At 44.1% G+C, this 27,578-nt stretch overlaps 1 protein-coding gene across 3 annotated transcripts in view; it reads left to right on the top strand.

Annotated features, from left to right (window-relative positions):
• The window catches only part of EIF4E2 (eukaryotic translation initiation factor 4E family member 2), a 31,749-nt gene continuing 4,171 nt past the window's right edge, over positions 1 to 27,578 (top strand). The window contains exons 1-7 of one of the 3 annotated variants that reach the window (XM_041766746.1): positions 2 to 140; positions 5,964 to 6,078; positions 7,891 to 8,025; positions 14,315 to 14,419; positions 15,809 to 15,961; positions 16,059 to 16,195; positions 22,891 to 22,968. In XM_041766746.1, coding sequence (XP_041622680.1) covers positions 121 to 140; positions 5,964 to 6,078; positions 7,891 to 8,025; positions 14,315 to 14,419; positions 15,809 to 15,961; positions 16,059 to 16,195; positions 22,891 to 22,936 — 711 coding nt within the window. In that variant the 5' untranslated portion in view covers positions 2 to 120 and the 3' untranslated portion in view covers positions 22,937 to 22,968. Of the gene's footprint in view, positions 141 to 5,963; positions 6,079 to 7,890; positions 8,026 to 14,314; positions 14,420 to 15,808; positions 15,962 to 16,058; positions 16,196 to 17,927; positions 18,194 to 22,890; positions 22,969 to 27,578 lie in introns of those variants that run through there. The other 2 variants (XM_041766744.1, XM_041766747.1) reach the window with 2 other exon arrangements.

Below are 27,578 nucleotides of genomic sequence, written 5' to 3'. Positions count from 1 at the left end.
GCAGAGGTTCCGCTGCGCCGCGCGCAGCCGGAAGTGGCCGGGCCCTAAACTGGGCGGGGGGGGAGACCCGGCGGAGCGGAAGTCACTCCGTGAGGCAGTGGCGACGGCGGCGGTGAGAGGATGAACAACAAGTTCGACGCGTGAGTGGCGCGTGGCCGCCCCGCGGGGCCCCTTCCCCCAGCCGTTCCCCCCGCGCCCGCCTCCACGGGGGCTGGCAGCGGCGAAACTCCCCGGCGCCGTCCTGCGGCCTGGGCTTGGGCTGCGGGCCTTCGCGGCCCGGGCGGCCGGCGGGGGAGAAGGGGGGCTGGGGAGGGAGGCGTCATGCAGGGGTGCGGAGGGGGGTACGGCCCGAGGGCGAAGCGCGGGGTCCCGGGAGGAGGTGGCCGCGCCGCCCGGAAGGAGATTTTTGGACGCCCCGCCCCGGTGGGTGCGGGTTGCCGGCGGCGCGGAGGGGCGGGGACGGCGGCGACGGCGGCGGTTTTGGGGTGTTGGCGCAGCCGGGCCGCCCTGCGGGGCTCCACGCACACGCTCTCCCGCCTGGGCAGCTCGCCTCGCCCCTCCGAGTCAGGGTTCTCCTCTGCAGAGTGGGGACGGTGACAGCCCGGGCCGGAGAGTGGTGAGGATGCAGTGAGGTAATGTGGCCGTTGGCGCCTGCAGGCGGCTCAGTTACGGAATGCTCCCGGCCTTCCCGAGGCTCCTTCCTGCTTCCTTTCTCCTCCCCCTTCCCCCCCCCCCCCCTCCAGCACGCTCCCTAGGAGCTGCTCCTGTTCTGGTCCACCGAGCACCCCCCTGTCATTGCCCCCGTTTCCACCTCCCCAGTTCCAGCAGCATCGTTTGGGGTCGCAAAAAAAAAAAAAAAAAAGGAAATGCAGAATTATTTCTTTGCACGTTTTCCTCTAGCGACTGTGTCTTGAGGCAGGTTATGTGCTTCTAGTAAGCATAGTTGATCTCTAGGGACCTAGATTCCCAGGTCCAGACCCACCAGTTTACCGCTTATATGACAGTGGAAGAGTCACCCAGCCATTGTTCACGTAAAGCACGTTAGCGGTTGGGGCCCTGCTGCTGCCCTGGTGTGTGAGGATCAAATCGGGTTCAGCAAGTGCTTAAAGGGACTTTGTAAATTGCTAATAGGGAGGAATGTAAAGTGGCATCACTGTTTAGGTTGTGACCTGCTGCTGATGGGAAATTGTATTTTTTTTGGAATTTTTTTGTTTTTTTTTTGTGTGCTCCCCCCCCCCCCCCCCAGTACAATGAGTGCTGGTTTGCACATTTGGGAGTCCCGGGATTCCAGCGCTCTAGGCAGCTCCTCTGGAATGTGTTCCTGGTTGCTGAGAAGTCTCTGGGACTTGGAAAAAGTCTTTGGCTAAACGTTCCCCCAGCCTGCTCTTAGCTGAGCCCATCTCAATAGGAACAGCCACACTTCCCACCACCACCCCCATTTGCACCCCTTATATCTTAAATCTTTGCAACACCAAATTCCAGATCTAAGTCCTCCTTCAGTAGAGCTTTCTGTAAATTCTGTACCTCTTCCTCCACTGAATTGAACAGATCAACATTGCATCTTAGGAAGGCACTTTATGGGTCAGCTAAGCAAGTCTTGCCCATATCATTTGGGGATCTGCGGTAAGCTAATTTAAGAATGATAGTAACAGTTTTCATAGGAATCTTGGTAGATACTTTTCATATGTTATTTCTACTGCTAACAACTCTGCTAAGGGGATCATGTTACCTCCTTTTATAGATAGGAAAATGAGGCCCTCTGAGGTTAAGTAACTTGCCCACGAAAACAGGAAGGCGCAGGAAGACGCACGTAGCAGGATTCAAACCCCGGTTTGTTTAACCTTGGTTCAAGTAACTCTTGACAAAAATTAACCTGGGTCATTTTTAATTCGTTCTAATTATTTACTATGCCTTATAATAACCCAGAATTTTTTAACATCTCCTAGGTATGCAGGAAAAAAAATAAAAGCTCTCATTTATTTGAAATTAGCAATTAGAGACCACACTCCTGTCCCTAGTTTTTATTTTTCATGTAACAAGTTTGTAGGGTTTATTTTTTAAGTTTGTTTATTTAAATAATCTCTACACCCAGCATGGGACTCGAACCCACAACCCTGAGAACAAGAGTTCCTCTGACTGAGCCAGCCAGGTTCCCCAAAAGTCTGCAGTTTTTAGACGATTGTTTGGCTTCTGTACTCTTCACCACGTGGTTCCTAAGGACTGGTTCCAGTTTGCCAGTATCCTAAAAGTCCAGTGCCTAGAGCTGGGTACTGTAGTCTAATCTGATCAGCCCAGATTAAAGAAGAGCTCTAACCTCCTGCGTGGGCTCAATTTCTGAGAGTGTAATCTAGGATTATAATTGCACCCCACCCCCTACATCTATCCAGTCAGTTAGCTACCACTGTCATTGGTCCTGTTGATGTGTGAAACCTTAGGATGATTTCACTTTCTGCAGTCCCAGACTGTGATTACCTTAGTTTTCAGATCTAGATGCCATACTTGATTTTGTTACTGTTCTCTCTTTGCTAGCTTTTGGCCCTTTCTTACAGTATTGTCGGAACCACCTGTTGGCTCCCATCCTGTTCTGCCTTGTATTGCTTTGATTTTAGAAGTGCATTCATTAAACATGTTTGTTGTCTGCCTCGGTCTCATGCTGGGCATGTAAAGATGAATTAATCTAAGTTCCTATCCACAAGGAATTGGTCTACTTATTTTTTTTTTTAAGATTTTATTTATTTATTCATGAGAATGCACAGAGAGGAGAGAGAGAGAGAGAGAGAGGCAGAGAGAGAAGCAGGCTTCATGCAGGGAGCCCGACGTGGGACTTGATCCAGGGTCTCCAGGATCACACCCTGGGCTGCAGGCAGTGCTAAACCTAAACCGCTGAGCCACCAGGGTTGCCCGGAATTGGTCTGCTTAGAGAGCAGTGTGAGGATAAACCTGGGCAGAGGTTTGGTGAGTTGACTTGGAGCCACTCAGTCTGGATAGCCTTAGAGATGCTAATTGCCCTCCTGAGTCTGGAGCACTGATTTTTAGTCCTGATTGTATCTTGGCTCAAATCCAGCTTCAAGCTGGGAAGAGTAGCCTCTGGAAGACAGGATGCAAGTGATTTGCCTTTAAGTATAGGCTTAGAGGGCAGGGTGGTTGGTTAGCTCCACCCTCAAGAAATAACACATTAGGATTTCCTTTTATCATCTCTGAAGGGAGTCAGGAAGTGTGGTCCAGGAATCACAGTAGCACTCTCTTCTCAGATATAATTATTTTTGCTATTTTTCTGTTTCCTAATCATGAATAGCAGCAAAGAAAGGAACATGTGCTTTTCTTAGGGCTAGTAAAATGAGAGATGTGGGATGACTGCCTTTCTTCAAGATGTAAAGGGAAGGGACCCCAGAAGACTATCGTGGAGGCTGGGAGGTAAGAAGAGAGGGAAATGGTTTGAGTCCTGAGATATGCCCTAAAGAAGAGAACGAGGTGCTGTCTTGGGCCCATTCAGTATAAAAAACCATTTGTTTGGGAGCTGATAAATTAGGCATGACCTTATAGCTGAGACCAGTACAAACACTGATATGATGAGGTTCAGAAGAGGGGAACCTGATCCAGCCTAGGGAGAGATTAGGAAATACTTCTAAGAGAAAGTGGCCCTTATCCTGAGTCCTAGAGGACAATTTAAGTAGGGGAAGAGAGGCTCTCCAACGAGAGACCAGACGATGAGCATAACAGAGGGAGGGGAGATCAAGAAGCTGCAAGTAAGTTGATAACATGAGAGTGGAGGTGTTTGTTGGGACCATGCAGGAGGTGATACTGGCACATACACACAGAGCAGGACCTTTGTAACCAAGCTGAGGCCTGAGTATGTATACCTTATCTCCTCAGTCAGGTGCTTGGGGACAGGCAGTAGCATCTGATACAATAAGTGGCTTGGTAAATATGGGACTTGGTGCTATACAGGCTCCTTTAGGAAAGTACATCAAACCAACTCGAGTTTAATAAGGGGAAAGGAGTATCATAAACGCAGATAACATTCTCCCAGAAGTCTCCTAGGTCTTACCAAGTCAGTGAGGTCGCAGCATCATAGACAAAACCCCTTTTCTCTCTGCTTTCTCTGCTCCATTCCCTTTCTCCCTCCTGGCTTTCTTTTCTCTTGTTCACTTTTTCCATTATGGCTTTTTTTCATATGGGACCCATATGATTGCCCCAGCTCCTGAATCTCTGATCTTTCATCTCCTGAATGAAAGGCCAAGGAAGAAATGTACTCATAATTTGAGCAAGACCACAAGGCACCAGTTATTGGCCAGGATGGACTGCCCTTATTTCAGGTGCCCTTCATAGTCCTGTCATGAGCAGGAAGGTAGGGGATGGGGTCACTTGGGGCATGGTGCACCTGAATGTATCCTACAGGTAGAGCTGTGAAGTGGGCAGAGGAGGTACCTCAATACATGGCTAGTTTGTGCATTCTAATATTTATTGAGTGCTTTTTATGTGTGTGGCATGGGAAATTTATGGACAAAAGAAATGCAAAATGCTTTGCAATGTGTTTCTGTAGGTATGTAAGATAATGTGTATGTTATCATTTGAGTATTTCTAGTACCTTTCTTGAGAATTACCTAATTCTGTTTGACTAGATAGTCCTTAGGGCCAGAGGTGATTTTGGAGAAGATCCATGATAAGCTAATGGTCCAGCTCTAAACTAAATGGCATTCTTATGTATTTGTGAAGTCATCACCTGCTTATCTTTTTGTCTAAATCCAGTGAGCTTTATATGTTACCTGAAAGCCTTAGGATACTTTCACTGCTTCTAGGAGGGTAGCACCTACTGTGCATTTGACCAATCTTACCAGGCGAAAAGACATTCATTCCTTCTTTCAGTCATTTCTTTTTCTTTTCATTAAACATTGATTCAACATCTTGTGCTACACGTTAGGGCGGCATCTTCTTGTCCTTGGTGCTGAAGGCACAAAGATTTATATTAGACTGTTCTAAGAGATCCCTCCACTTAATAGTAAAAACAGACATGGAAGGAATGTCACCTTGGGCTGAGGGGTAGTGTTTGCAGATAGCACAGCTGTGGAACTATAGGTTGCTTTGGGAGATGGGGAGGGAAAGAAGATTTCAGTAGGCAGGAGTCAGATTCTAGAGGATCTTAAATTTCATTGTATTTTATCCTGCAGGGTGGTCATCCAAAGACAGGGCACGGTTAATGGTTTTAGGCATGGAAGTTAAATGACTAGATTGAATTTATTAATTAAAGATTTTTCAAATTTATTTTAGTGTATGCGAGGCAGTGGGGAGGGCAAGAGGAAGAGAGAATCTTAAGCAGACTCTGCTGAGCATGGAGTCCAATGCTGGGCTTAACCTCACAACCTTAAAATTAGGACCCTGAGATCAACTACTTGAGCTGAAACCAAGAGTCAGATACTTAACCTACTGCACCACCCAGGTGCCCTCAGATTTGCATTTAGAAAGATGCTCGTGGCTATGTGGAGGATGGATAGAGGGTGGAGATGATTTTTGGCAAAGAAAACCGTCCCTTAAACTGTTTGCTGGGGATCCCTGGGTGGCTCAGAGGTTTGGCGCCTGCCTTTGGCCCAGGGCGTGGTCCTGGAGGCCCAGGATCAAGTCCCACATCGGGCTCCCTGCGTGGAGCCTGCTTCTCCCTCTGCCTGTGTCTCTGCCTCTCTCTCATGAATAAATAAATAAAATCTTAAAAAAAAAAAAAAAACAAAAAACTGTTTGCCTTTTGCTTCTTTACCTGTTAGAAAACTGGAAGACTGGGTTTTTTTTGGAATTCCTCCTAACTGCCTTACTGCACTCCTTGCCCTTTCCTCATCTCACGTACATCTCATTGCCTGTATTTTGAGTGACTTGGGGTTGATTATAATGTAGTTCCATTGACCTGGTGGTTTTGTTAGGTAAGCAAATATCAGCTCAGTCATGGGCTAACATTGTTTTGCCTTCCCATTCAGATTGAAAGATGATGACAGTGGGGACCATGATCAGAATGAAGAAAACAGCACACAGAAAGATGGTGAGAAGGAAAAAACGGAACGAGACAAAAGTCAGGGCAGCAGTAAGAGGAAGGTGAGTTTTGTGCTATATAGATAGAGGTGCCCTTGGACTTGAGATTTGGTTATTTTGTGGAATCTGTTATGTGAAAGACACTGGATTAACTTGATGGCACCCTGTTTGGGGATATATGCTTTTTTTTTTTTTAAGAGTTTATTTATTTGAGAGAGAGAATGTACATGCGCAGATGTGTGAGCAGGGGAAGGAGCAGAGGGAGAGGGATAAACAGACTCTGAGCTGAGTGTGGAGTCCGACTTGGGGGTCTATCTTATGACCCTGAGATCATGACCTGAGCTGTAATCAAGAGTCAGGCACCCAGGTCCCCCTGGAATATCTGCTTTTACTCTCAAAAAAAAAAGATTGTTGAATCACTGACGTTCATATTGGAAGTTAGAACTTTTCCCTTGGGATCCCTGGGTGGCGCAGCGGTTTGGCGCCTGCCTTTGGTCCAGGGCGCGATCCTGGAGACCCGGGATCGAATCCCACATCAGGCTCCTAGTGCCTGGAGCCTGCTTCTCCCTCTGCCTATGTCTCTGCCTCTCTCTCTCTCTCTCTTTCTCTCTGTGACTATCATAAATAAATAAAAATTTAAAAAAAATTAAAAAAAAAAAAGAACTTTTCCCTTGCCACAGGATCTTGAGATGTTGCCTTGCTTTACAGCATTCTCCCAGCATGAGAGATTAACCCTGGAGTTTAACAGGGCTATTTGTTGCTTCATAAGCTGCTGCTGAGTATTTCAAGTCCTACACATCCCTTCAAATTTTAGACTCTTTAGTTAATAGTAGTCTAAGCTGAAAGTGACTTGGAAAGGAGAAAATTTAGAGAATGAGAGATAGATGGATCAATTTCTTTTTTTTTTTTTTGGAATATCAAAACAATTGTTTATCTCATGAGGTCAAGTACTATCCAGATACAAACACTATAGGTGCTAAGAGAAAGGTGAATGAGACTATGGATCAAGAGATTTATATTTAATAGTAGCAGTAATAATGGTAGCTGACAATGAGCACTTAACTATATGTCAGGCACTATGCTAAGCACTTTACATCTATTAAATTTTTTTTAAGATTTATTTATTTATTTATGATAGACACACACAGAGAGAGAGGCAGAGACACAGGAGGAGGGAGAAGCAGGCTCCATGCCGGGAGCCCGACGCGGGACTCGATCCTGGGACTCCAGGATCATGCCCTGGGCCAAAGGCAGGCGCCAAAATGCTGAGCCACCCAGGGATCCCCCTCTATTAATTTATTTGTTCCTCTCAGCAGCTCTACGATATGGTTGTTATTATTTCCTTCATCTTGCAAGTAAGCAGCAGAGGCACAAACAGGTTACATAGCTTGTCAAGGTTACTAGTCAGTGAGTGATAAAGTATCATAGAGGAGGCAGTACTTGGCCTGGGAGTACTTGGCTGGGATAAGATATAAATGTAAATACCTAAGATAGAAAACAGAAAGTTACAAATGCCATAAGAGTACAGATAAAATGTTACAGGAACTTAGAGTCAGTTAAACACTAAAGAAATTTTTTGTGTAGCGGCACCTGGGTGGTTCAGTCAGTTGAATGTCTGCCTTCGGTTCAGGTTGTGATCTCAAGGTCCCTCGGCAGGGAGTCTGCTTCTCCCTCACTCTGCTCCATCTCTCTAAGTAAGTAAAATCTTAGAAAAAGAAAAGAAATTTACTGTGTAAGTGGAATCTTGGGCATGTTGCAGGTGGTGCAGTGTATCCTTTTTGTGGAGGTGTTTAAGGGGTGACACTGTAAAATGTTTTCTCAGTCTCTGATCATGTGAAAAATGCCCTAGATTAACACGGCTTCTTTAATTCACAGGCTGTTGTCCCTGGGCCAGCAGAGCATCCCCTGCAGTACAACTATACTTTCTGGTACTCCAGAAGAACCCCTGGCCGTCCCACCAGCTCACAGAGCTATGAACAGAATATCAAACAGATCGGCACCTTTGCCTCTGTGAGTACTTACTGGTTTAAGGCAATTCTTTTTTTTTTTTTTTTTTTTTAATTTTTATTTATTTATGATAGTCACACACAGAGAGAGAGGCAGAGACACAGGCAGAGGGAGAAGCAGGCTCCATGCACCGGGAGCCCGACGTGGGATTCGATCCCGGGTCTCCAGGATCGCGCCCTGGGCCAAAGGCAGGCGCCAAACCGCTGCGCCACCCAGGGATCCCTACTTACTGGTTTAATGTAGTAAGCCTCGGTAGTAGCATTCATGCCTATACTTACACCACTGCGTTTATTTACCTTCCTGGTAACCTACTTAGGATTCTGGTTTCCTTATTTGACTGACCTCAGTCTCTAAGGTGAGGTTTGCTCATTTTTAGATTTTTCATTAGATGTCCATAGGTAACATACAGAGGTATCAAGAAGTATATGAATTGTAAAATTGACCATAAGGGGACAATACAAAAATATAGGTTTGTTTAAATAGATACATATTGAGTCCTATTGTATAGTGCAAAGTGTCATGGAGGATGAAAAATTTTATAATACATTTTTTTTTTAAGATTTTTATTTATTCGTGAGAGATACAGAGAGAGAGGCAGACATAGGCAGAGGGAGAAGCAGGCTCCTTGCAGGGAGCCCGATGCAGGACTCAATCCCCAGAGCATGGGACTCTTAAACATGGGGGCATAGAGCTTACTTTAAAAACAAAACAAAACAAAACAAAAACCCTCTCATTAGGGTTTTGAACCTGTTAGTAATTATGCATGAAGTAGCATCTTTCTCTGTGTTCAAAAAGAAAATTAAATCCTAAGAATTGTTTTCATAGATCCTGTCAGAACCCAAGCTCTGTTTCTCTCCCTCACAGTTGTCTAAGTTTGTGTACCCTGAAACCTGTCTGCAGCTAAAACCAACCTTGTTCAACAAAAATTTTTATGCACTTCCTATGTGCTATATACATTTGATCTCTGGGCAGAATCAAACGGATTTATTATTTTCTTGAAATTTGTGGAGGTTTTTTCCTATTTGAAGTGCAGACACGGGACGCCCAGGTGGCTCAGTGGTTGGGTGTCTGCCTTCAGCTCAGGGCGTGATCCCCGGATCCAGGATCAAATCCCACATCAGGCTCCCTGCATGGAGGCTGCTTCTCTCTCTGCCTGTGTCTCTGCCTCTCTCTCTCTCTCTGTGTCTCTCATGAATAAATAAATAAAATCAAAAGAAAAAAAAATAAAGTGCAGACTGGAAAATGAAACTATAACAGATAGTAAACATTACAATAGGTAAAGAAGAAAGACAGTAATAAGCACTTAATGTAATTTCCTTAGATCGTTATAATAGCCCTATGAGATCAGTGATATTTATCCATATTTCACAAGCAAGGAAAAGTGAAACTTGGATTAAGTATCTGGTCAAAAGTATCAAGCCAGTCATAATCTACTTTAAGTGGAGGAGCCTGGATTACAATCAGGTTGGTTAGGCTGTAAAAGCCACATTCCAAAGCCTGTACAGACTCTTTCATTCACTCTTCCTTTACACCAAAGTGCATGTCAAGTGTCTCTAATATTTTTTAATGTTGCTTACTAGACAAACTGTTTATTACTAATCATATATATGTATGTATGTGTTTATATATATCTGATAATCAGATTATCTGATGACTCTGTTGAGTTGATACAATTTCAGCCCAAAGCAAGGATCTTACTTTAGTTAGCTGTGCTTCCCTGTTTTTTTTGTTTGGTTTGGTTTTTTTTTTTTTTTTTAAGTAGTCTCCATGCCCAGTGTGGGGCTCAAACTCATGACTCTGAGATCAAGAACTGCATGCTCCACTGATTGAGCCAGCCTAGTGCCTGCCTGTGCTCCCTTATTACTGGTAAATGTAGGCTTTTTTGAAATACTAAAAAGAGCTTGTGCATTGGGTGCATATTTGGTTCAGGAAATGTTTGTTGAATGAATTCCATAAGAGTTCTAAAATGAATCAGGACCTTGCCCTTAGAGAAATAAGTCATTCTCAGAGATTTCTAATATAGGGAGACAGAAGTGCTATAAGGAAGGCATGGCTGAAATTCAAAGGAAAGAAGGAATTAATTCCAACTTGGGGAAAGCCTCTTTCGAGCAGATGGGCTTAAAATTAAACTTAAGGAACACCTGGCTGGCTCAGTCAGAAGAACATGCAACTCTTAATCTCCTGGTTGTGAGAGTTCAAGCCCCGTGTTGGATATACAGATTACTGAAGTAAAAATAAATAAATTTAAATATATATATGAATAAAATAACCTTGAACTTAAAATTTTGAACAGGAGATATGAAAGAAAGGAATTCTTGGTAAAGGAAACAATAGAAATAAGCTTTTAAAAATATCAGAGCATTTCTAACATTCCTGAATCTATCACAGAAATGTTGTTGACCTGCCATGTGGGAATGTTAGACATTACAGGGAAGGTAGCAGCACATTGTGTTATGAACAACTGGATGAGCGCTCGGAGGGTCAGAGAAGACTGAACTTGGGTAGGGGGTAGTTTTTATTCAGGATTCTGTTTAGTTATTTGGGGGATAGTTGTGAATATTTCTAACATTTTTCTTTCCTTTTAAGAAAGTGTTATATATGAATTTCCCCAACTCGTGCGCAAAGGGTTTCCTCCCTCCCCCCCCTTTTTTTTTAAAGATTTTACTTATTTGAGAGAGCACACACACAAGTTGGGGGGAGGGGCAGAGGGAGAGGCAGATTCCCCACTGAGCAGGGAGCCCATATGACATGGGGAGCAGGGAGCCCATATGACTTGGGGAGCAGGGAGCCATATGACATGGGGCTCCATAAGTGGGGCTCAACCCCAGATCACAAACCGAGCCAAAGACAGACACTTAACTGACTGACCCCCCCCCCCCCCCCCCGCCCCCGGTACCTCCCTTTTGGCATAAATGTTTAGTTAACTAGAGCAGCAGCAGCAGCAACATCTAGGGTATCATTCTTCCAGACTCAGTGGGTGTGTGACCACAATGTTCATAGTTGACTGTCATGTAATTCAAGGCATTAGGAAATGCCTAACAATGTTAGGTTCCTTACAGAGAAATAATGACATTTTAGAACGTTTTAGCAAATCCAAAGTAGTATATCTCAGTGCTCCTTAATTCTAATATTTGACCGTATTTCAAAGTTCTTGAAGTCAGGGTGACTGAGAAGGCAGTGTCTTGAAATGGAAAGAGCAGTGGACTTGGGGATCATATGGCTCATCTGCTCTGGTTCCTGACTCAGGGAAGGGCGAGTTCTGAAACCATTTTCTCAACTATAAAATGAGAAACCTAGTTGAGACTTTTTTTTTCCCCCCAAAGATTTTAGTTTAGGGACTCCTGGATGACTCAGTGGATGAGCATCTGCCTTTGGCTTTGGTCGTGATTCCAGGGTCCTGGGATCTAGCCCTGCATCAGGCTTCCCACAGGGAGCCTGCCTCTCCCTCTGCCTATGTCTCTGCCTCTCTCTGTCTCTCTCATGAATAAATAAATAAAATCTTTTTTTAAAAAAAGATTGTATTTTAGAGAGAGTATATTTGTGACTGGGGGGAGGGACAAATGGACAGGGAGAGGGGAAGTAGACTCCCTGCTGAGCTCAGAGCCCCAAGTAGCCAATGCAGGGCTCGTCACACAACCCCGAGACCATGACCTGAGCCAAAACCAAGAGTCAGTCAGACACTCAACCAACTGAGCTACCCAGGCTTCCCAAGATTATTTCTGAAGTATTTTGTGCAGCTCCACATTCTGAGTCTGAACATTTGTTTTTTGCTTTCAGTGAGGAGTTTCAAAAACCAAAATTGCCTAAAGAGAAAGAAGAAAAAATCTTTTAAAGCCTAATCGTATTTCTCAATTTGTTTACCTCATCTCTTCTTGTTTTGGATATAAGATTGGAACTGTAAGATTTGTAGTCTGGCCATAAAATTGGGAGAGACTAAGTTATTATTTTTAAAGAACTTCCTTTTTTTTTCTTAAGGATTTTATTTATTTATTTATGAGAAATACAGAGAGAGAGAGAGGCAGAGACACAGGCAGATAGAGAAGCAGGCTCCATGCAGGGAGCCCGATGCGGAACTTGATCCCAGGTCTCCAGGATCACGCCCCGAGCCCAAGGCAGGCGCTAAACCACTGAGCCACCACAGGGATCCCCGGGAGAGAATAAATTGTTAATAGAGCAGTACTTGTTCAGGGAATTGTGGGTGGCTGGTATACTTTCTCCCTAACCACCCCTACCTCCAATTCCTAATTCACAATGAGCCACAGGCTTTAGTGGGTATATTTTGTTTCTTCCCACTGTTTCAGAATGGAAAAAGATGATTGCTCATTGGATACATATGGCCACTTACTTTCCCCAGTCACTGTATACAATTAAACATAGCAATTATTGAGATGAGACACTGCTTCATATTCCTATGGATGGCATTTGTTCCTGACTTCTTTGTAATGTGAGACAGTTCCCATGTACCTGTTCTCTAGAGGAACTGTAGGAACAGCCGCTTCATAAAGTGTAAGGTCTCTTTCTCCTTACTTGCTCTCCACATCTAAAAGTATGACCTGAATCTCTGTCTACTCAGTACCTATTTTTAACTACACATTATTGTGTCTTTCTGGGTGTTTCTTTAGAGCCTCCTCATTGATGTGTTGGCAAATCCCAACACCGTCTTTACACTATTCCATGTTTTTCCTTTCTTCCTAAAGTGTGCCTCTTCACTAGCCAGTATTTTGTGGGTATCCCCTTTGAGTTATAAAGGACTAGAGAGTAGGGTCTCCTTATCATGGCACTGCTGAGTGAATCGGAAATAGCTTGATGAGTAGGAATAAGCATGAATCTGATAGAGAAACTTATCTAGTTTTCTAACAGGATTGTGAAGGAGGGACAAGGAGAAACAAGTTTTCTAGCTAAGAAGAGGGACTTAAATCCCAAGTATGAGAGGCTGTGCTCCATTTGGTTTTGACTATTCTGGCCTTAGCAAAGGGCTCCATGTTTAGAGTAATGCATGTAGTTGTTTCTATCACTTCTGCTTAGTAGCCAAACAGAACAAAAATATATGCATTGTAGTTAACACTGTATCTGCCAGTAACAGTGTTTGATTGAGAAGTGATCAGACTTCATGGGGATGTGATGTACAGCATAATGACTATAGTTAATCATACTGTTTTTTGTTTTTTGTTTTCCCATATTGTATTTTTTAAAAAGTGATTTGGTTCTCAAAAGATGCATTCAGGCTAAGGTTATGTGGCACTCTAATATACCTCAAAAATAAAAGGATTCCACTGTGTTGGGACACTTGGCTGGCTGTTGGTAGAGTGTGAAATTCTTTTTTTTTTTCTTTCCTTTTTTAAGGATTTTTTTTTTTTATTCATGAGAGCCACACAGAGACAGAGACATAGGCAGAGGGAGAAGCAGGCTTCATGTAGGGAACCCGATGTGGGACTCGATTCTGGGACTCCAGGCTCACGCCCTCAGCCAGGGGCAGGCGCTAAACCCCTGAGCCACCCAGGTGTCCCTAGAATGGGAAACTCCTAATCTCATGGTCATGAGTTCAAGCCCCACATTGGGCATAGAGCCTACTAAAATAAAATAACATAACATAAAATAAAAGGATTCCACTGTGTAAAACAAGGTTCTCTTAGCATGCAGTGATTATCCTGGAGCTTCTATAACTAGGACTCCAGGCTGAGGCTGTCATTTTTCACCTAAAGAGTTCATTCTTGGGATGCCTGGGTGGCTTAGTGGTTGGGCGGCTGCCTTCGACTCAGGTCGTGATTCCAGGATCTGGGATCAAGGCCTGCATCTGGCTTCTGTGAAGAGTCTGTTTCACCCTCTGCCTATGCTCTGCCTCTCTCTCTCTGTGTATCTCATGATTAAATAAATAAATCTTAAAATAAAAAAAACAGGGCAGCCCAGGTGGCGCAGCGGTTTAGTGCCGCCTGCAGCTCAGGGTGTGATCCTGGAGACCCAGGATCGAGTCCCACATCAGGCTCCTTGCATGGAGCCTGCTTCTCCCTCTGCCTGTGTCTCTGCTTCTCTCTCTCTCTCTCTCTCTCTGTGTGTGTGTGTCTCTCATGAATAAATAAATAAAATCTTTTAAAAATAAAAAAAATAAACAATCCTCATTCTTGTATCAACAAACAACATGCCTTCCTTCCCACATACTTCCCCAAATGAAAATTTATCTTCAAAAAAGTAGAATCTGTAGCAGAGTGTCTTCCATGTTTGTCTTCTCTTAAATGTCATATTCAAAGAAAAAGAAAAGACACATCTTTTTTACTCTGGGGTCTTCTCTCTACAGGTGGAGCAGTTCTGGAGGTTTTATAGCCACATGGTACGTCCTGGGGACCTGACAGGCCACAGTGACTTCCATCTCTTCAAAGAAGGAATTAAGCCCATGTGGGAGGTAAGCTTGGAGGATCTCAGATCACTTTTCTGATTGTTTGGGGTTTTTTCTCCCTAATAAGAGTAAAAGTATTTAAAATCTTGCCTCAAAGCTACATCACTATTTGGTATATCCTTAGAGCCAGGGCCTTGGAAAAGGTACTGATGTCATTGCTTGTCTGTGTCGGTGGTTTACAGAGATTGTTTATATCACTAAAATGGTATTATAACAACATTAAAGGACTTTTTTTTTAATTACCCCATTCCCATCAAACTGGTTGTGCATGTATGTGATATAGTACTGTAGTGTACATGTGACAGAAACTGGTAAAAAGTAAGCTTGCTTATAGGCAGTAGTTGGAGACCCAGAGCTGAGCTCTGATCTCTTTGCTGTAATCCATCTTCTATTCTGATGCCAGCATTTTTTATTTTATTTTATTTTTTTATTATTTTTTTATTTTTAAATATTTTATTTATTTATTCATGAGAGACACAGATAGAGTGAGTCAGACACAGACAGAGAAGCAGGCTCCATGCAGGAAGCCCGATGCGGGACTCGATCCCGGGACTCCAGGATCACGCCCTGAGCCGAAGGCAGATGCCAAACTGCTGAGCCACCCAGGGATCCCAGCATTTTTTTTTTTTTAAGAAGACAAATGTGAACACACGTGCACACCTAACTACAGGCCCTTTGCAGCTCTGCATTGCTCACGTGCTCTTGCACTCACTTGCCCTCCAGGCCTCATCTCCCAGCATGCCTCAGCCTTCCCTTCAGTGTGCTAGTCTTCTTTGCCTGTCTCCCTGACACACGAACCACTTTGTACACACACATGATTTTTTTGATGCCTGCAGAGCCCTTCACCTGCTTTACTTGCCTAACTGGGCATCGCTCAAGACCCAGCTTAAATGTTTCCTCCTGAGTGTTTCTATCTTGTTTTTCTTTAACGTAGTGTATCTCTGGTACAGCAACACTTCTCCAACTGTACTGCTCTGATTTATCCACTAGATTGGGTCTGGTAGAGACTGTGGCTTTATGTCCGTGTGCTTGAGATATCATGACACTTGGGAAACTTTTAGTGAATGAAGCGAGGAATAATCTGTGTTTGAAATCTGACATCGCTTCATTTTGATTCCTAAAATAGTTCCAAAGAGAGAGAATTGTTTTTAAAGGGTCAGTTTAGCCATTCGTTGTAATGGCTTGTACCAAGGATTCCTACCTTGTTTTTCTTTTTTTCCTATTTCTTGTCTCCCTTGTCCTACCATCATTTTTCCTATAAAGTTGAATAACTGGAAGGTGACAAGACTTTAGTGTTCAAGGGACACTTGGCTTTTATCTTGCCGGCTTTTATTATGTAAAAGTAAAAGACCTGTGAAAGCACATTTTAACTTTAATGGTTTCTTTCTTGTACAGGATGATGCAAATAAAAATGGTGGCAAGTGGATTATTCGACTGCGGAAGGGCTTGGCATCCCGTTGCTGGGAGAATCTCATCCTGGCCATGTTGGGGGAACAGTTCATGGTTGGGGAGGAGATCTGTGGGGCTGTGGTCTCTGTCCGGTTTCAGGTAAGCCACTCCATGGGCAGGTCTGGTTTCCTGTATTGCCTTTGCTCTCCTCACTTCCTCTGGTTTGCTTTGACGATTCCTTCTGTTCCTCCTGTAGGAGGACATTATTTCAATATGGAATAAGACTGCCAGTGACCAAGCAACCACAGCCCGCATCCGGGATACCCTTCGGCGAGTGCTTAACCTACCTCCCAACACCATTATGGAGTACAAAACCCACACCGACAGCATCAAGTATGTGTTGGGGGTGCTCGGGGGGCATGTCCCTAAGCTTAGCAGAAATAGGTCCTTAGTTGGGCCCAGAGGGATATGTGGTTGTACAGGAGCCTGACTTACGGAGAAGGGACAGACCAGTCTTCCCCTCTAGTGCTTCTGGCCACTTGTAGCAGTTGTTTGCTGGTGAGGCTCCCTGCCCACCTACACTTGGGGCGCTTTGTATCAGAGAGAGCCCTTCTGCAGAATTCTGCAGAATCCCAGTTGCACTGCCTGGGCTTGCTTCTTTTACACAGGCTGTCTTGTCTTTCATTCACTAACCGCTATCTTAAAATGAAAGACAAAGTGCTCTTCTTTTTCTTGCTGTTTTTAAGGATAATTTCACTGAATAGTCCAGTCCTCCTCCCTGTCTGCCCCTCACCCCACTTTTGCATGTCTTTTTAACTTGTTAGTGTCAGTCTGTTTTCTTTGTCCTGGGAAATCGACTTCTTATCGGAAATGATGACTCTACTTCCTTGTGTGTAGAACTGAAATTGTAGAGGAGGCAGAATAGTGCGTTTGTGAGAGTAGAATCTAAGGGGAAGTAAGCTTTGTGATCTACCTAGGACTCGGGATACCTAGAATTGGATGTCCACAAATTGGAATCATAGGTTAGGGTTGCTCCTTCAGTGACCAAAGTCATAAATAAATTCAGGTTATTATGAAGAAGTTGTGGGGAGTGGCTGTCAGGTTTTCTCAAAACTAGAGGGAGAGCTAGCCAACTAGGAGTCAGGATTTTGAGGTTTAACTCTCTCCTTTGACTCCAGTATCAATATGTGCCTTTGGCAAGTCTCTGCCACTCTGTTTCAGTCTCCCCATCTGTAAAATGGAGGATAATAATACTTTATCTAACAGGGTTGTTGTGAGGCTGATTTAATCTTTGTAATTGAACGTCCTCAGGTGGAGAATGCTATTGCAGGGCCAAGTATTATTATTGCTGTCATCGTCATCATTAGTAATAATATCATCATCATGTTATTCTTATTAAAGACCAGTAATGAGCCCAGCGATGGTGTTCAGCAGGCAAACTATTTGGGAATCTTTTTCCCATGCATTTACAGATAACGTTGTGGGTGGAATTGGCTTAAACTAGCCAAGTGCCAGTTTTTTACTGGGAACACTGCCACAAGCATTGGTCCGCAATCACATGGCTGGCTGTGACTCCTCCGTAAACACCAACAGTTACTAGCCAGCCGTGGCCCCGGTTGCTTGCCTTAGCACTCCTGAGTTAGCATTGTTTTTCTCTAGGCAGATTTCCCCCATTCTTCATTCTGGAAGAGAATAGTTTCTGCCCTCCAGCCAGACATGGTCCAGGTTGGAAAGGTCTACACCTACTTTTTCTAGGACTCTTACGGTCAGGGTTCCCAAATGCCCCCCACCACCTCCCCAATCCTCACAAAAGCAAGCTTTTACCTGGATAGGAAAGGGAAAGAGGTATTTTTCAACTCTCCCCTCCACTGTTCTCCCTCTCTAATACCCTGAGGCAATTCTTCCTGACTTTTGTAGAAATGTGAACAAGTTCTTACAGAGTCTAGGAGAGCCCGTGGGCTTTTTGCCTTAGTCTGCTGCTCGCTGCTTTATCAAGAGATCTGCCTAGCACTCCAGCCCTACAGCCACAGGGACCAGAAACCCTCCTTGAGTCCCAGATGCTACTTTCCCTCGCGTCTCCCTCTCTTTCCTCTCCCAATGTGCCCACCTTTTGCACTTCCACTAGAATGCCAGGCAGGCTGGGCCCCCAAAGGCTCCTTTTTCAAAACCTCTGGAAGCCGCGGTTGAATGTGCCATGACCCTCTCCCTCTCTGGATGGCACCATCATTGAAGCTGGCATCATCGGAGTCTCTTGTTCTGTTGGCGTGCTACCTGGAAGATCCTTCTGTCCTGGACAAGAGGAATTGGAAGAGCATTTTATGTTTTAAGAACAGGCTGATACACAGCAGCTACAACAACAGCTGAGATCACTTAATAAATGGTGCTAAACTAGCTTGTCTCATGCTCTCGCTCTTTATGGTGCATCAAAGAAGTGGCCTTTCAGACTGACTGTCACCATATTAAGGAATGGCACAGACTTCTCCATGGAGGGCCATCTGGGGAATGCAGCCTCATTTCCATAAGCCCATTGTAGTGTCACATGATATTTTTTCCAGTTCTGCTGAGGTCTGACATAATGAGGTGATATCTCGCTCTCAAAATGAGACCCCATTTTCTGGTACTTGAACTGTAGTTCCCATCTGGTCACACTGATGACCAGAACAGAATGATTTCTGATTAGAATTCAGCTTGAAAGTCTGTTACAGTTGGAAAGGGGGATCCTTGGCCTTTGCTTTGCTGACTTTGTTTGCCTTCACTTCAAAGAACTCTCTTGCTTGGAGGTAAAGCCCTGCTTCCTTCTGTGTGTGGCTGTGTGTATGTAGTTTCCTCGCTTTGTGTTAACAGGGTTTTCTCACTGTGCCAGAGCTGCCCAAGCTACGAGCTCTTTGTCAGCCTTCTCCCTTCTGTTTTCCATTTAGAGCCAAATCCTCTTCCTCTTTGAGCTAGTCCTGCTTGCAAGGTTTCAGGGTTCTAGCCCTTCCCTTTCTCCCAGTTCCCCAGGGTTATTGTGCATTAGGATCTGGGGTGGGGAAATGTCTTCATCCTGTCTGAGTTTGCTCCTTAGGATATCTGACTGTAGCACATACCAGCCCCTCATATGCTTTGTAACTTGGCTCGTACGTGCTGCAGCGTGCCCTTTAGGCAACCTGCAGGTGGAATTTCAACAGGCCTCATGTTACTTTAAGTTTTCATATGAGCTACTCCCCAAACCAAAAATAAACAATTTTTGCAGAACTTTAGGTCTGGTTGCCTAATAGCATCTTGAAGGTGGCTCTGGGTGTAATGTGGAGTTTTCCAAAGCGGCTATTCCATTTTGGTAGCAACACCCTGCGCTTATACGGTCTGCACGTGGCCCAGGATCTCACAGAACACACAATGGGACTAGCGTTCAACATTCTGGAGGTGTTTGAGTCATTGTTCCTCTGTTTATTGCATATCCAAAACTGGTTGGGATACCTAGAAAATGGGAGATTTTTTGGCAAATGGAAATGCCTGTTCTCTATATTTTCAGCATTTGTCAAAAAATTACCTTCTATGGGTGGCCTTCTCCCTTTTCCCTTCCAATATTATGTTACATGTATTGACCTTAATTTCAGCTATATAACTGGTCCAAGAGATAAGCTTGATGCCTGCATCCGGAGTAAGAGTTGATCAGAAAGCACCAAACCCACCCAGAGGCCCCTGTGATCTTTGCCAAATGTGAACAGACATCAGAGCTGTTCTGCTTTGTTCTAGTCCTTGTGGTTCTCCCACAGGTGTGGCTTTGGTTAAGCCAAGAAGCAGCAACTCCGAGGACTTGAGGATTCAGGGGAAGTAGAGGAAGGAGGAGCTGACATTTGTTCTCCTGCAAGTTCTCTGGAGAGTAGGGCTGCTGGAAATAGGGGCATTTTACTAGGAGTGGCTTAGATTTCTCAGTCTCGTTTCTTCACCTTGCTGTTTCAGCCCAATTTTTAATGTCCTTTTTCAACTATTTGGTTTTTCCAGCCTTTCCCTAATCACATTGTGCTTGCGGCCTCTTCCTGCTGCACTCCTAGGTGAGCTGAGGCCAGCGCTGCTGCATACCACATGTGGTGAGCTGCTTTACTGCAGAGGGGATTCCTGCTTGCTGCCTCCTATCCTTGTTTCTTGCTGATAGTTCCGCCCCTAAAGGGTGAGCAGGTCCCATTGAGAAATGGCAAACCTGTTAAATTGATTGTTAGCTCAGGCGCATGGCTCCTTTTAATGAGACCAATCATAGTTGAGGTTTCATAGGTTTGGGTCCTTGCAAACATCAAGTAACTAACTGTACCCTCTTTTGAGGAGAAATCTCATAATGCAGCCAGACTTGCAACCACCAGGATAAAACTTGGCACAGAGCCACATAAAGCAGCAATATCTTTTGTGAGGTAATTCCTCTTTGGAATAGTATCATTGAGTTCCTTTGTGCGTCTGGCCTGGAATGGAAAAGGGGAAGACAGGGCCAGCTTCACTCAGTGGGCCACAGTATTGGGGAGTCTGACCAGACCCCTCTGCAGAGGAAGTTGAGGGTAGGTGACTTCTCTTTATTACTTTATTCTAGAGGAGAGATGGGTCAAACATGGGGACTTTGCTTTACCACTTCTAGATTTCATTGTATTTAAACGTTGAACTTTGTAGGCAAGAACCAACCATCATTCTCCTGTTTTGGCTAAATCAGAATCATAGCCTGGTGGCACTGAGTCACAACCAGCTTAATTGCTGGCCTGGCTTTGCGTTTATGAAATGTTCCCCCCATACTGACGTTCGAAGCAAAGGAAGCTGCACTCATTCTTGAGTATCAAGGGCCAGCTGAACCCAAGGCTGTGAACCCAGCTTTAGGCAGGGTGAAGGCAAGTTCAGTTACACAGAAATGAGATCTCTGCTGTCTGAATTTGTTTTCTGGTAAGTGAGACCAGAGTGGTCTCTAAAGGACTCTTAGTCATTCTGTCATTTGAATATGTTGAGAATTCCCTATAGGCTCTGTTTTTTTTTGTTTTGTTTTGTTTGTTTTGTTTTTTGTTTTTTAAGAAACTCCATGCATATGACACTTCTAACATTTAACTTGTTCTTTCTTTACCTTTAAAAGAACCAACTTTTAATATTGCATAAAATGCCTGGGATACCAGATGGAGAATAGCTAGGATGTTCAAATCCAGCTTTAGGTAGTTAACTTGCCTCTTAGCCAAGCATTGGCCTACAAGAGTAAGAGTGATTGTTCCAGTGACTGTGACCAACCGTTTGATTTCCACTGAATCCATGTGAGGAAATTTTTGTACCCAGATTCTTCATGTTGAGGTTTAGCATCTGAAGAAGATTCTTCTGAAGAAAATGGGAGGGCAGTTTCATACTGGAATGGATTAGAGGGGGAACTCTGAAATCTATATTTCTGCAGGTTAACACGCAGAAAACTGCTGTTTGGACTAGAGTAGGCCTTTCTGGAAACAAAAGGATAAATGAGATGAAGCTTCAACACAGCCATGTAATTTCTTGTTGGCACCTAAGGTGCTTAAAATATAATTGAAATTTATTAGAAGGAGAGAGGGGTTTCCTAGGCCACTGCCCAAGCATCGGACTTGCTTTACCCTTACCTTTGGAATGGAGAATGAAATAGCCTTCTGATGTCACTCATGGACTCAGGAAGTTCACCGCTTCACCGCCTCTCCGCCTCTCCAGAAAGGGCTGTGGAACAGATACCTTGCTGTGGACATTGAGTTTGTGAATTGACAAAGACTGGCACGCTTGTTTGGCGGTCTTACATTTTTCTTCAATTAAATTAGCATGTATGAGTAGCTTTGGTAATACTCTCTGAAGAAACCATCAACCACAGATCTATATCTCTTATTCTAAGAGGTAGATCATTAACTTTTAATTGCTACTGCTGTTCAAAAGAGGGAAAAACAAAACTGGCATAGATATTACCTGGAAAAAGGAATTTGTCATACCAGGTCTCTGTATTTAATCCCTCCCTATTTAAAAAAAAAAAAGAAAAAGAAAAGAAAAGTTACCTGTTGAAGGCCTGGTAATGAAGTATATTCTGTTGGGCATAATATTAAACCTGTAGTGAGTGACATAATATGTTGTCACCCTGGGTATTGTCATCCCTTTAAACAGAGACTGGAATAATTGCCGATAAGGAATTTTGTGTTTAGAAGCACCAGATTGTCCATTTTATATATATACTTCCTGGAGAACATACCAAGCACTTTGTCCTAATGGGGCTGAAAAGTAGCTAGGGCACAAAGATAGGACTTCAACTTCTCTGAGTCAACTCAAGGTGGTTCAGGGCTTCAGGATGTATGGGAGATCTGGTTTCCTCCTGTGTTTTGGCCAGCAGTCCCCAAAGACTTGTTCTTCATGGAACAGCACCAGAAAGACTACATACCTCTCAGACATTTTCTTATCCCTTCCTAACCCCAATTACTAAATCGAGTTAGTTGGCATGAAAGTTATAAGGAGCATTGATCCCTAGAAATGTTAAACTGCTGTGACCTATACAGTTAAGTTACATGGGTATTTCCAGAAACAGATGGGACCTGATACAGATTTGGAGTGTGAGTTGAGAAGGGTCAGAAGGTGGGAAATGTGAAAGCAGAGAAAGCACTATAGTTGCCTCATTGCATCTTCAGACATCATAGTGCTATTGGGTACCTGCCTTTACTCACAGGGTGAAGCCTAATGAAAAAAAAAGTTGTTTCTTCCACCTGTCCTCATGCCCCCAAGGCAGAAAGCACCTCTTTCCTTTGCCCCAGTGATTAGAGGTGTCTCCAGGGATGGGTGAGCTTAGCTCTGACCTCCATGGCCTCCCCAGTAGACTTGAAGCATAGGCAGAAGGATTGGCAAATCCTGCGGGAATAGTGAGAGGGGGTGAGCTGGGAGCAGCGCCAACTGCCCCGGAGAGGAACTGGCTACCACTGCTAATGTGAGTGGAAAGTCTAGGTGGGAAGCCTTAACCACTGTGCTTCCAGGTACTGTTGGGCTCCATTCGACCTTGAGGTATCTGAAGTGGGGTGTGGGGTTATCGTGTCTGTGCTCTTTGTTTAAAAGCTGTTGATCTGAATGTGCTATTGTGTTTTTTGTCTCTGGTTTGCCAGGGCCTGGGAGGAGTTTCATGGCCTGGTGAACAGCAGCGGCCGCTGATCGGACGCTCCCCTCTGTCTCTCACACTCAGGGTAGGGCCTTATCTATCTTCTCTGTAACCTTGTGACATACCTCTCAGCCATAGGGCCCCTCTTCCCAAGGACATGCCCTCTCCCCATTTACTGCCAGCCTTGCCTCTCCCAACATAGAGCCTACTCCAGCCTGTCCTCTTTGACTGATTATCACAGTCTCAGAGAAAAGCACTGAGTCTAAAACCACTGAATCATCCTTGCTGGGTCACCTGTCTCCTGGTGAGCCTCTGGGAAGATTGCTTAACTTACTATACCCTGTTTTCTCACTTGGGAAAGTGAAGCTCCCCAGACTAAAATGTCTCGGATCTCTTCTGATGCTATTTCATGATTTTAAATGTGCCACAGATCCTTTGTCTTTTACCCAGATGTGGCCATTGTTAAGCCATCTGGCAGTGTCCTGGGACTAACAGGGCAGTTCCATAGGTTCCGGTGTGGGTTAGGTGAGAGGTATGGCTCTTGTTTGCTGGTGGTGTTTGTTGGTTGTGAGCAAAATGATAGAACCTGAGGGTTTCACAATGAAAGTGAGCTGGGGTAGCTGCAGGATGTGCTGTCACTAGACCATCACATGCTTACTGGCAGGGAGAGGCCCTGGGAAATTGAAGGCGGGGTCCACTGATACATTCACTTTAAGAACATATGTATTTTAATTAAGAGAGTGCCAAGTCCATGTCTGTCTTTTAGCAGAGGGAACTGGGTAACTGGGTCAGTTTATCCTGGATGAGAGGAAAGTGTCTGTATATGCCTAACCTGGGAGTATATTCCTGGACATTACTGCCACCCACCCACCCCCCAAGCCACCTCCATCCCTGTGTGAGAGAGAATTGCTAAAAGTAGAGCAGAACATGTCAGCTGTAGTAGCCGCTTCAGATCTCCCCCTTCCCAGGAAGGAAATGAGCATTTTCAAGAGAAGGAGACCTGCATCCCTCAGATGGACAGGAAGAGAGAATGACACTGAGGGACAGAAGCAGGTGGCCCAGTGTCTGAGTACTCTGGAGCCAGGATGATCTGTAGATAAACAGTCCCAGCATTCCTGCATGCATGAATGATGCCACTCATGCCTTTTTTTTTAGCAGTTTAATTCCTTTCTTATAAATTTTTAGATAATATTAGACTTTTAAATTAATTAATTAATTAATTTTTTATTTATGATAGTCACACACAGAGAGAGAGAGAGAGGCAGAGACACAGGCAGAGGGAGAAGCAGGCACCATGCACTGGGAGCCCGACGTGGGATTCGATCCCGGGTCTCTAGGATCGCGCCCTGGGCCAAAGGCAGGCGCCAAACTGCTGCGCCACCCAGGGATCCCAGTATTAGACTTTTTAAATTGTAGGTTACTTATAAGGTTTCTCTGTAAAATATAGTCAACAGGATTCTCAGGTGGCTACTAGTATAGACAAGGAGGGGTGAAAAAACATGCATGGGCTATAACAGCCCCACTGATTTGCAGGCTGCAAAATAAGATTTTCAGGAGCCTGGCGCTATAATGACTTGTTTTAATAACATTACCAGATCATTCTAAGATTTTTTGTTTGTTTGTTTTAATGTCACTAAAATCAGGGTGCTTACAGTAAATGTGATAAGAAAAATTTTAACATAGTTTAGTTGACAATGTTTGCTTAGAGTACATAAAATGATGGGATCTTTAAAAATCAATAGCATCTTATGTTCCACAAGGGGGGGAAAAAGCCTTAAAATGAAATTGAAATAGAATGGGAGGAAATTTAAAAATGATTCCCTCCTCCTTTGCTAACACTGAATCCCTCGGGAAGGATATCTTTGAATTACCTCAAAAACATATTTTGTATCATCACCGTTTTGTAGTCTCTTTGTTCTTTTTGTTGCCTCTGTATCTTTTTTTATATGGTAGAAGAAGAAAGCACTTCATGAGCACTTGATAGTTTAGGTGTTCTTCCCTCTTTCTTTTTTTTTTTTAAGGTACGCTCCATGCCCTGTGTGGGGCTTGAAGTCACCACCCTGAGATCAAGAGTCTGGTGCTTTATGGATTGAGCCAGTCAGGTGGACCCTAGGTGTTCTTGAAGCACATGGCTTTCATGGCACGTGGAAGTCTGAGAGGAGTATTAGTGTCAAAACAAAAAAGTCGTCTCACTTCATTGTCCTAAAGACCTGAAAAGGACTCCCTATTTCATTTCTATCATCTTAACCCTGGAAGAGGTGCTCTAAGAGGCTGAGTACCTTCCACTCATAGCTCCTCAGTACCTCCCATTCATAGCTCCACAGCCTCTCCACTTTTTTCCAAGTAGACTGTGATCTGGGGAGAAATAAAAACTATTTAAGTAATTAAAACAATTTTTTTAAAGATTTACTTATTAATTTATTCATGAGAGACACACAGAGACAGAGACCTAGGCAGAGGGAGAAGCAGGGTCCCTATGGGGAGCCTGATGTGGGACTCGATCCCAGGATCCCGGGATCACAACCTGAGCCAAAGGCCTACGCTCAACCACTGAGCCACCAAGGTGCCCCAAGTAATTTTTTTTAAGTAATTCTTGAACCACAAATACTTCTCAGTTTATCTGATATTTTATGCTATTACATATAGCTGCTAGTGTTCTAGAACTGTTTCATTTGATCTGCATTACAAATCAGTATTGCCCTTTTAACCGTGGCTTCAGTAGAAGTCCTGATTAGCTACTGGGGAGGATTTAGGGTTACTTCTATGCCTGGGCTGATGTGCACAGAGCAGTGATCTGTTATTTGGGGAATGAAGTTGGAACTCAGTGGGAGATTAGAGATTGAAACTTGCCTCCATTGAACTAGGAGGGGTTTGTAGTTTTATTTCATATGCGGTGAGAGAGAGAGGAGGAAGCCAGAGCTGGCCTGGGTTGGATAGCTGACAGCCAGAGAATTTTCCTCTGAAGACTGTGTGTACTTAAGCCTATAGGCTGAATTGTGAGCGTACCCTCACATCCCCATCCAGAGGAGAGTCCACTAGGGTTCCTAGTCAGTGGCTCCGCTCCCAGTTTTCCCTGGAGGCCCCAGAACCACTGTGCTGCCCCTGCTAGGCACTAGCATTCTTCCTGCCAGAACAGAGAGGCATTCCTTTGAGGAACCAACCAACCACCTTCTCCTATGTTGTCCACACTCAGGAGCCAACCTCTACCTCAGCATATTCTTCCAGAGTTGGAACGTGTCCTTTTCTCTAGAAGGACAAGAAAGGCGATTATTTTGAGGCAGAGTAGATTAGGAAGTTGTTTCAGAGTATTTGGGCAGTCGTTTTGCCCAAAATGCCTAGGAACTTGAAGTTGGAAGGCAGTCTAGATGGGACGCTGGTATTTATGAGGCCCCACGACCAGGACAAAGAAAGAGTCATGCAGTAGAGAAGGTCTTTCTGATTTCTCTAGCCCTTTAGCTCCTGTGTCCTGGGAAGTAAAATCTTTGGGAGTAAATGAAGATAGAGTGGAAAAACTGATGTCTGAAAAGTCCCTTTAAATCAATACCCTGGATCCAGTCCCAGCTGCTTATTTTACATAAATTCACAGATGAGGGTGTAAAAATGTTCTTATTTCCTTCTAAAAGATCTGTTGTACCATTGAAAAAAACGGAAACACCAGAAAGTCCTTCCCAGTCACCAATGCACCCTCACAGCATTGCTAGGTAGCTAGAGGGGTTAGCTTTTAGGAACTCACTCTGGGTTTTCTAAATTATAGTTTGCTTTTAAAAGAACAGAAGCCCATCTTTTTAAAAAATACTTAAAGTTGCCTGTGATCTCTGCTACTTCCTGTCTTTCTCCTTCCTTTCTCTGTATCCTAATCTCTGGCACTGTAGCCTGGGACAAGGGACTGACCTGTGGATTAGTTCTCAGCTGGTCTGAGGTGAACACATTCCTCAGAGTGAATTTCGCAGTGAGTTGTTCTCAGCTCACTTTTTTTTTTTTTTTTTTTCTTTTAAGCTGGACCAGAGCCACCAGCTGCCAGCAGCCTGTCATTGTCAGGAGCTTGTCACCCATTCTCATTGCTCTTTGTTTTCCTTTATATCAGACTCTGAGAAGCTCAGCTCGATTTTCCTGGCTCCTTACTCTTCTCTCCTTTTCACATTACAAATAAACCTTAGAGTAATTGTGATTCCTTAGATTTTCTGACCATGAAGAGATCTAGGACAATAGAAATATTTAGAATAAATACTAAATATCTGTATGGGAAAGTATTATAGGCTCTTCAGTTTACCTTACCTGCCACAGAGAGAATTTGTGGCCCAACCCCAGCACAGTACAGGGACTCTTCCAAAAGATAAAGGTGACCTGCTTACAGTGATGACTTGTCTGGAAGTCTCTCTCCTCCATCACTGAACAGATGAAAGGGCTAGGGTGAGAACTTGCTTGCCAGCTCTCTTATTCCCAAATAGATCATTCTCCCACAGTGAGAAAATTCTGTGATTCTACTGTCCCACACCCTGCCTTTCTATTTACTCATTTTATTTCTCCCTGCTCATTGACTTTTGTGATCTGGTTGCTCTGTGGAGATAGACGTGGCAACATAAGGGAAGAAATGGAACAGAGCAAACCATTCCTTCCTAATCACTTTGTTGTTATTAGAGGGGTTCTCAGACATGCAGTCTCAGCAGTACATCATCCCCGAGGGGACTCAGAAAT

This window comes from Vulpes lagopus, chromosome 8 (assembly GCF_018345385.1).
Source record: "Vulpes lagopus strain Blue_001 chromosome 8, ASM1834538v1, whole genome shotgun sequence".
Lineage (NCBI taxonomy): Eukaryota > Metazoa > Chordata > Mammalia > Carnivora > Canidae > Vulpes > Vulpes lagopus.
This window is presented reverse-complemented; position numbering and strand designations above follow the sequence as displayed.